We start from the raw sequence: 9059 nt of genomic DNA, 5'->3' as shown, positions 1-9059 counted from the left end.
TGTTGGTGTTGTTTGTTTGTTGTTGTAAATTTCATCATTGTTTATCTTTTCATTGTTCATCTTTCCTTTGTTTCTCTTTCATTTGTTCTTCCTTGGGTAGTTGTCCTCAAAGACTTAATCTTTGAGTTGATTTGGTTAAAGATTGTGTCTTTAGGTTTAATCACTCTTGTTATTAGATTAAATCATCTTTCCTTTACACCTATTGTTAGATTGTTGCATGTTTAGAAGTGAATTTCATCTTCCCACCATGTTTGTGACCAAAGTTTCCATCTTTATTGTCTATTTTACAATTAGGACCATGATTAGTGAGTAGTCTCCCACTAGGGCTCGGTTTGACCCAACATGAGTAATTTCACTAATTGAATTTCATAAAGGCTAATTATTTGGGGAAATTGGTGAGGGTAGGTTAGAGGATTGACTTGGTTTAAGGGTTGACTTTTGGGTAGTGTTGACTTACGACCCTTGACCACCAACGAGAGTTGGTTAGGTTGTGATTTGGATACCCGTGATTTGACCCTATTGTTGACCTTGGTTGAGACCGAAAGGGAGAACCGGGGTAGAACACCTCTAATCTAGCGTTTGAAATCGACCCTCGAGAGAGGGAGTGGGATGACCCGGGAATTGACGGGGCTTAAATGACCTTAGCAAATATTGGACTACCTTGGGAATAATGCATGTTTTTGGGGTAGTCGGGTATTGAGTCAGGGATTCCGACCTTCGAACCCGAGAGGGGGGTTGGTGGGTAGCACTAGTGTCCTATTTCGAACCCGAGAGGGGAGTCTTAGGCGAATTAGAGTTGTCACCTCCTCACCTTCCTACCCTTGTGATTAGCCTAGAGATTTGATTGTGTGGAATTACGAATTGTTTGGGAAGAACCGAGTCTTAGGCCTTTTAATTATTTGATTTACAACTTAGTTCTATCTTGCTCCCTTTTTATTCTCTTGTTTAATTGCATTTCATTTTATTTTGTCTAATTTAGTTATTAGATTAATTCTCTCTTCCCTTATTTTCGACTTAGCTAAACGATAGGATTAGAACAATTAGTAGTCTTCTCAACTCCTTGTGGGATCGACCCTTAATAGTGTACAACGATAAAATCGTGCACTTGCGAGGTATAGCTTGATACCATCACCATTATGATGTAAAAATGCGGAAGCAAAAATGAAAATAACAGAATTATAGGATATTTAGTCGAGTTTCAGCCTTGAAAATCAAACTAATGTTGTCTAAGGCTAAAGACCTATTTAGTTTTAAGACGGGATTTGAAGTACATTCTCAAATCAAGGATTGGTGATCAAAACTAGATTGAGTTTTCTGAGTTTTTCTTTATCAAAGTCTGAAAAATACAGCAGCTATATCTCGCCTTATATAGGCCAAATAGAGGATTCCTAGGTTACAATAATTGATATTCTAAAAGATCTTTTATTCTTGTGAAATAATTTAAAACTTAAATAAGATGGAGTGTGTATTCTTATTTCTTCATATCATTTGTCTACCAAAGTCAAATACCAACTAATGTCACTTAACTTAACTTAAGATCTCATAAAATAATAATCGGATTCACGTAATAATGTACGGAGTATAAGATAGAGTGCACACTATTCTCTACCACATGTCAAGACGTGAGATGTGTTGGATGAGGGGCCAGTCCTCCCCATTCGGTTTTTGGTATCTTTCTTTGAGACTCTTGGAACACCTTCCAATGATAAGCTCCTGGAGAGAGGTGAGTTTGGGCATCCATTTTGGCATGGATTTCAGTTTGGGACACAACCCAATGGAAAGAAATTGGAGGGAAGTGCAACACTGCATCCCCTCTGGCAATTCCTCCATCTCATACACTCCAATCAATTCCAAGTGTTGAAGACTACCAGCAAGGTTATGCCATGACATCCCACCCAACTCCACTTTTGGACAATATTTTATAGACAAACTCTCCAAGGCAGACAGATGCTCCAACCATCCTCTTATGCTCACAAGTTCCGGGCAACAGCTGATGCATAGGATTTGCACAGAAGACAATAAATAGGTCGGAAACTCATTTACTTCTCCCAACCTCTCCATTCTCCTATCAGACCATATTTCTATCTCTGAAAGAAACTGAGCGTACTCAATTGGTGTTGATTTCAGCCACTCCAAGTTGTTGATGTCCAGTCTCTTCAATTTGGGACATGACAAGGGACGAGGTGTGCACCTCATATCTCTTCTGGAATCATATATTGTGAGCTCTTTGAGTTGTGGACATAAAGGGACAAACATCATATTTTCACACCATTTTATACTGAGATCCTTTAGTAGAGGAAAACAGGGAGATGATTCCCACGCTACTTGTGCTTCTCGGCTGCTCCTACTGTCATTAGAGTTGACCACGTGCGACCCTGATTTTGATCTCCGCCACCACCCTTTTAACTTAGGCAAATTATAAATCTCAAGCATATTGAGGCAGGGAAAGAAGGATGATCCTTCATCCGAGACAAGTGTTTCTGAGTCCGCCACATATTCCATATTCCGCAATCCTGAAATATGTAGCGTCTTAAGGTGGGGCAGTTTCCCAATTTGCCAAGGCAGATACAGAAGCTCACTGCAATCTACAATCCTCAAAGTGACAAGATTAGGGAAATCGAACAACGCCGAGTTATCCACCCTCCCTGGCCATCTCGGTATTGTCTCACCATGATAACCCTTCAACTCCAATGCCTTGACATCACGATGAGGCTGCATCTCTTCCAGCAATGCTTGCTCAGACTCCTTGCTTCCATACTCCTCTCCACGTCTAAAGTTAATTACAATCTTTTCTAGGTGTTCCTTACTCCTTAAGTAGCCTCCACCACCTTGTTCTTCCTTCACAAATTTTGCATTTTTACGTACTGCTATTTCAATCCTCAAATGCCCTTTCAATTTGTTCAGGTGCTTTAGGTCTTCCAATCCATTAAAGCATTGCTCTATAGTTGAAGTAGGTCTCACACCCACCACAAATTGGCATAAAGTGTGCAGAGAGCTCAACATACTTATGCCCTCTGGCATACAACTCAGCGCATCACATCCAGCTACATTTAAGGTGCATAGATCAACTAGCTTGCTCACATCATCCGGCAGTTGTTTTAAACTGTAGCAAGAATGTAAATTCAAAGTTTGGAGATTTACTAGCTTTATTATCGATTTGGGAAGAACTTCTAGACTACTGGATGAGAGGTCTAAACTCCTTAGATGCAACAGTTTACCTATTGATTTTGGTAAAGTTTTGGCATGTGAATGACTCAAATCTAAAGACCTTAAGCATGTCCATTTCAGTATTGATTTACTTACTAGTAGTTGGTCCACTCTACTCATGTGGTAATATTCTTTAGGAAAAAGCCACGTACAAATTTGAGAATTATTGAAGATATGTTGTGCGTAAGAGTCATGCACAAAAGAGAGATGACGAACTCTTTTACCCACCTTAGAAGTATTAGAATTCAACCTACAAATCTCTTCGCCCGCCACTTTTTCAGCGATATCATGCAAGAGATCATGTATCTTAAACAATACTTTCTTCCTGATTTTATCCTCGAGTAAATCTTGGAAAAAACACCTTTGAAGCAATATAAGAAAGTAGTCCTCGCCCATATTCTCTGAATTAATGTAGCCTTGTGCCATCCAAAGTTGAAACAACAGTTGCTTACTAATCTGCCAATCCTTGGGAAAGATAGCACAGTACGCAAAACAAGCTTTCAAAGAAGGGTTGAGTTGATCATAACTTAACTTCAGTATGCGGGTTAGACTTCCTACCACTCTAATAGCAAGAGAGTCTAACCCTTTTTCATGAAATGACAGCCACTTAGACTTGGATTGACCACGCAGAAGACTTCCTACCACTCTAATAGCAAGGGGGACATTGGTGCACTTTTTAACAATTTCTTTGCCAAGTTTAACTAGTTCATCATCTCTTTCTTCTGCTTGAAACGCCATCCTTTCAAACAAATGCCATGAATCAGATTCTGATAAACCTCGCAACTCATGCATTTGATCACCTGCAATCATTTGGGCAGTTGTTTTTGAGCGCGTGGTTGCAATTATCCAACTCCCCCTTCCCCCTACCTTCAAAAACCCTTCCAACTTTTGCCATTCATCATAACTTTCAGTCCACACATCATCTAACACGAGTAAATACTTTTTCCCTCCCAGTTGCTCCTTCACTTTATGATGTATGTCCTCCAAAGACATTTTATCACTAACTGAGAACCCTTTCACTACCTTCCCTAAATGCCCTTTCAAGTCCAACTGTTGTTGATCCTGATCAGCGATGCAAGTCCACCTCTTCAGCTCGAATGCCTCAGTGATCCTAGGATCGTTAAACACAAGTTGGGCAAGAGCGGTTTTTCCTAAACCTCCCATCCCCATAATGGCAAGCAAAGAAACATTTTGAGGATCAACAGTATGAGAACCCAACAACACACCTATAATCTTCTCCACATCTTCCTCCCTCCCGATGATTTTATCACATATAAAAGAAGAAGTCTCCTCCTTTGTAAATTTGATAGGCTTAAAGTCAACCTTAAAACTAAACTGATTACTCTTAGTGGCAATTTTGTTCAACTTGTCGTTAACCATTTTGACTTTACTTGAAAGTCCGTGAGTAAGAAGCTTAAACCGAGAAAAAAAGGATGTCACCTTGTTGCGGTTGAGCTGCTTCTGCTTGGCAAGGGTTAGGAACTCATCTAACACATCATCGGCGTCGTAAACAGCATCTTTGAGCTCTTGAATGTAATTCTTCTCCTGGCTGTTGAGTGAATCCTGTTTGGCATCAGCATCCTCAAGAACAGCTCTGACGGTTTGGACAGTGTTCTGGAGATCATCAAGCTCAGATTTGTAGTTAGAGATGGAGCACACTGACTGCATCAGACCCAAAGTTTGGATAGCAGCAAGTATAGTTTGAACTAAAGACAATGTTGTTGAAAGATCCATGATTGTGGGAAAGGAATGATTTCTCTGAGTTTTTGTTTTGTTTTTCTGTAAGTTTGTAAATGCAAGATTTCAGATAAATGGATAAGCAATAATAGAGAGGGCAAGATTTCAGAGCGACATACGCGTTTGTAAAATTTTTCTCATTGAATCTTTTATTACAGATTTTTTAGGTAATAAGTGAAGTGATTTGACATTTTTTTGGTAATAAGTGAAGTGATTTGATATATATTTGACCCGTCTTAAACGACAATTACGGGTATTTGGCAACACACGTTTTACATTTATAGCACAACAACCGACCAAACGTACAATAATGTTAAAAGCAAGGTACGAGTTCGTGTTAAATTTCCATCAAACGACAACTTGCAACATGAGTGATTGTATAGAAATTTCCTCCTATCCTTTCCTAATAATGTTAAATTTCCATCAAACTACAATACTTTTTAAAATTATTTGAGGTCATTGTTCTTATAATGTTTCATACATTCAATTTGAATTTGAAATTCATTGAAACTAGTGTACTACGGAGTGTATATGATTAGAGATAGTGAATTGATCAAAAGGTTACAAGTTACTATCAAGTAAATTACCAGTACTACGACCACGGAAGTTTGGTAAAACGAAATGAAAGGGGTAAAATAGTCAAAAACATAACAGAATGAGAGAAAGATGAGTACAACAAAACAATAAAATTAGACACGGGTAAAAGAATTACCAAAGTAATTAAAGTCTCAACTTGATCTCAATTGGATTTACTCCGTCATTATAAATGATCTTCTTGCTTGTTTTTGTGTCCCTGCAAATTTTTATCTGGTATCAGTAAATTTCCATCTCAATCTAACTTTCACTCCTAAGTTTATTCAAAATCACATTTACATAATAATGTGAAAAAGTCTGAAAATGAAAGGAGTAATTTCCGACACCATGATTCATGTTTCAAGTTCATTATTGTACGTTTGGTCGGTTAATGTGCTGTAAAACTATAACGCATGTCTCTCAAATAATTGTACTGATTCATCTCAGTTGCAATCCAAACTCTGGGTTGATCATCCGAATAATCTCATTGGCGGAGCCATGATTTAGGGCAAAAAATTTAGTGGATGCGAATTGGTAATGATATAAGGTACACATGAAAAACTTTCGAAAATTTTAACTAAAAGTTCCGAAAATTACAATAATGAGTCTGAAACATGAATGAAGATGTCGGAAATTCCTCTTTTCATTTGCAGACTTGTTCACATTATTATGTAAATGTGATTTGGAATAATAATACTGATTCTTCGGAATAGTATTACCTTTTAAAATTTGTGAGGACGATTTCAATCAACTGATTTGAGGGTGCGGATAATGGAGATATGAGATGAGTGGTCTAAAAATAAAGGAGTCCAATTATTTGAGTTCACTGATGATAAAATCCACACACTTTGGCACAAGATTTCAAACGACAATCATTAAACTTGACTTGCATTTTAGACTCCCAAATCAATGGGCGTCTCATCTCTTTCCCACCTTTTATTCCACCTTCTCCTTCTGCCCTCTTAGAATCAATTAAGATAATATATATTGTATGAGATCGAATGACAAATAAATGAGCCCAGTTCAATTCATGGATTATACAACCAGTTCAATTCATGGAATATAGTACTCCATCCATTTTCCTATTTTCTTCTCAATTGCTTTTTGGACGTCAGCGCGTTTCCGAACTTTGACCTCGTAAATAAATTGGAGAATAAAAACTATTTATTTATAAAGCTAAAACGTTTACAATTAATATCAAGACATCTTTTAAGAAAAAGAAATTCGACAAAAAAAAAGTAACATAAAGATGAAAAATACGGTCAAAGGAAACCCGAATTAAACAAGCTAAAGTATTGTGGTGGGGTGAGGCAATTGGAAAGAGAGAAGGTATTATAGGATATTATTGTGGGTGACGCGATTAAAATAAGTAATGTTGTAGGATAAGGCGATTAAAATAAGTATTGTTGTAGGGTGAAATGATTAAAATAAGTATAAAATTTTACTAAGGAAATATATGATCAACCAACATTTATCGAATTTGAAAAGAAGCCAAAAGAAAAGGTTCGATCCTCTTATTTTTCTTTCTCGAGAGATTCATGAATCAGGATCCTGATGCATATAGATACAAACGATTCAATGGGAGCAAGAATTTCCAGGAACAATTATAGATACAAATGATTCAATGGGAGCAAGAATTTTCAGGAACAATTAGGGCTTGTTTGGTTGCCCATTAAAATCATGGGATTTTAAACTTCCTAGGAAGTGTAAAACTATGATGTTGTTTGGTTGCCAAAATCATGGGAAGTAGAACTTCCCACATGAATCTACTTCCTCCATTATGTGGGAAGTCACTCACCAAGCCCCCCCCTTGTCATTGGAACTTCCCACATGAATTAACTTCCCACATGCAAACCAAACACTTTTTGGGAATTCACATGAATTGGAAATTCATGTGAACTTGAAGTTCCTGGGAACTTTAGTTCCCTTATGTCAACCAAACAAGTCCTTAGTTTCTCAGCAGAGGAGCCGTTTTCAAGTAGTGTTTGGTCGATGACGTATTAATAAATATTAGGGAGAGGGAAAGATATTGTGAATAGATAAAAAAAAAAAAAAAAAGGAGGATCATTATTATTTAGAATATGAGGTATTATGATTTATAAGACTAGATAATTGTATTGTTTAACACAAACACAGTAATCACGTTTATTTATTTTTTACCGTTTTACGATAAAATATGACCATTTTACCATTTTAAATAATCACAAGATAATTTTACCTTTCCGTCTTTATTATTAAATCCCGTCTTATGTTGGGATTGTCTCAAAACAGACCTACTCTTTTTTGTATAACCGTCTTACAATAGATTAAATGTTCTCTAGTTACTTCACCCTTTTTTTTCTTTTCTTTTTCTTTTTTTTTTTGTGTTCGAGCTTGTATTTCTTATCTTCCCTAACAAAAAATTATTTTAACCATTTTAATTGTGCGGAACCTCGCTTCCTTATACCCCTGTCACCCAATACCGGTCTTTGTAATCGAACTGTAGATTTTTTTTTGGAATAAATTGGCATCGCAAATAAGCGAGCACGAGCACATTACTGTGTTACCAACGAATTCTGAACGTATAAAGTGAGACATAGTTTGGTCGTATAAGCTATAAGCTTCGCCGTGAAAGTTGTCGATCCAACAAGCAAACAGATTTAAACAATAACAGTTCAGAATATATTGCAATGACATGACAGAAATTACAGTCAAGCAGCCCGGCACTCATGCGTAAACACCGGGGTTAACAGTTAACACTGCTTATGCAGATAAACATTATTAAACTACTATTAATCGGCGAATATTTTCTGTATACCGCAAAACAACAAATCAGATAAGTTACCAAAATAAAATCGTAATTTATTTTCACAACACGAAATTCCGCTACTCTTTTTTCCAGAAATCTACATTTACTGACCTTAAGCTCAACCCCTCTGAAATTCTAAGCAATACACCCTCAAATCTATCATATTTATACATTACTATTTACAGATCATCGTCTTTCTTCAATGTTATACTACGTATTACGGAAATCAATACTAACTTGCAATATTTGCAATGAAACCAGTGAAATCAATTATCAGAACAAAAACAGGCATACATTCAATTAGATATTATCGATCAATTTTGAAATTTGATTGAAACTATGTGAATAGAGATATAGTGAATTGATTAGATGGATTAATTTTCCAATCAATTTTTTTCCCTAAAATTATGTATATATTTCCCAATCAATTTTACTCAAATTCAAACAAATGAGTGGGACGGAGGGAGTAATACGGTATTACTGCGATCACAGAAATTAGTTAAAATCATAGAAGGAGACGAGAGGGGTAAAATCATACAACGAGAGAAATGCGTACTGCGAGTGCGAACAATTAAAACTAGAGAGGGGTAAAAGAATTACCTCAGTAATTAAAATCTGGAGTTAAATCTTGATTTGATCTGATTTTGGATTGACTACTCTTCTCTTTATCAATTACCCATTTGTTTTTTAGTGTAATCACTTCCATTTTAATCGCATATCATAATTCATACCATTGGGTTTCCTTGCAACGAGG

At 36.6% G+C, this 9059-nt stretch overlaps 1 protein-coding gene across 2 annotated transcripts; it reads right to left on the bottom strand.

Annotated features, from left to right (window-relative positions):
* Positions 1-9059, bottom strand: LOC141610969 (disease resistance protein RGA2-like). Of its 2 annotated transcripts, none has more exons than XM_074429303.1 (3): positions 8906-9059; positions 5657-5737; positions 1-4986 (listed from the first exon to the last, which is right to left on the bottom strand). In XM_074429303.1, the coding sequence occupies exon 3, from the start codon at positions 4939-4941 to the stop codon at positions 1606-1608; it is 3336 nt and encodes a 1111-aa protein (XP_074285404.1). In that variant the 5' UTR covers positions 4942-4986; positions 5657-5737; positions 8906-9059; the 3' UTR covers positions 1-1605. The 2 variants fall into 2 exon arrangements, with proteins under 2 accessions (XP_074285404.1, XP_074285405.1); XM_074429304.1 differs by lacking the exon at positions 8906-9059 and adding an exon at positions 6237-6392.

This window comes from Silene latifolia, chromosome 11 (assembly GCF_048544455.1).
Source record: "Silene latifolia isolate original U9 population chromosome 11, ASM4854445v1, whole genome shotgun sequence".
Taxonomy (NCBI): Eukaryota; Viridiplantae; Streptophyta; class Magnoliopsida; order Caryophyllales; family Caryophyllaceae; genus Silene; species Silene latifolia.
Note: the sequence above shows the minus strand (reverse complement) of the source record. Positions and strands in the feature narration are given on the sequence as shown.

Bases quoted from the DNA above. Each gene is read 5' to 3' on its own strand.
- LOC141610969 (XM_074429303.1), bottom strand. From the start codon at position 4,941: ATGGATCTTTCAACAACATTGTCTTTAGTTCAAACTATACTTGCTGCT.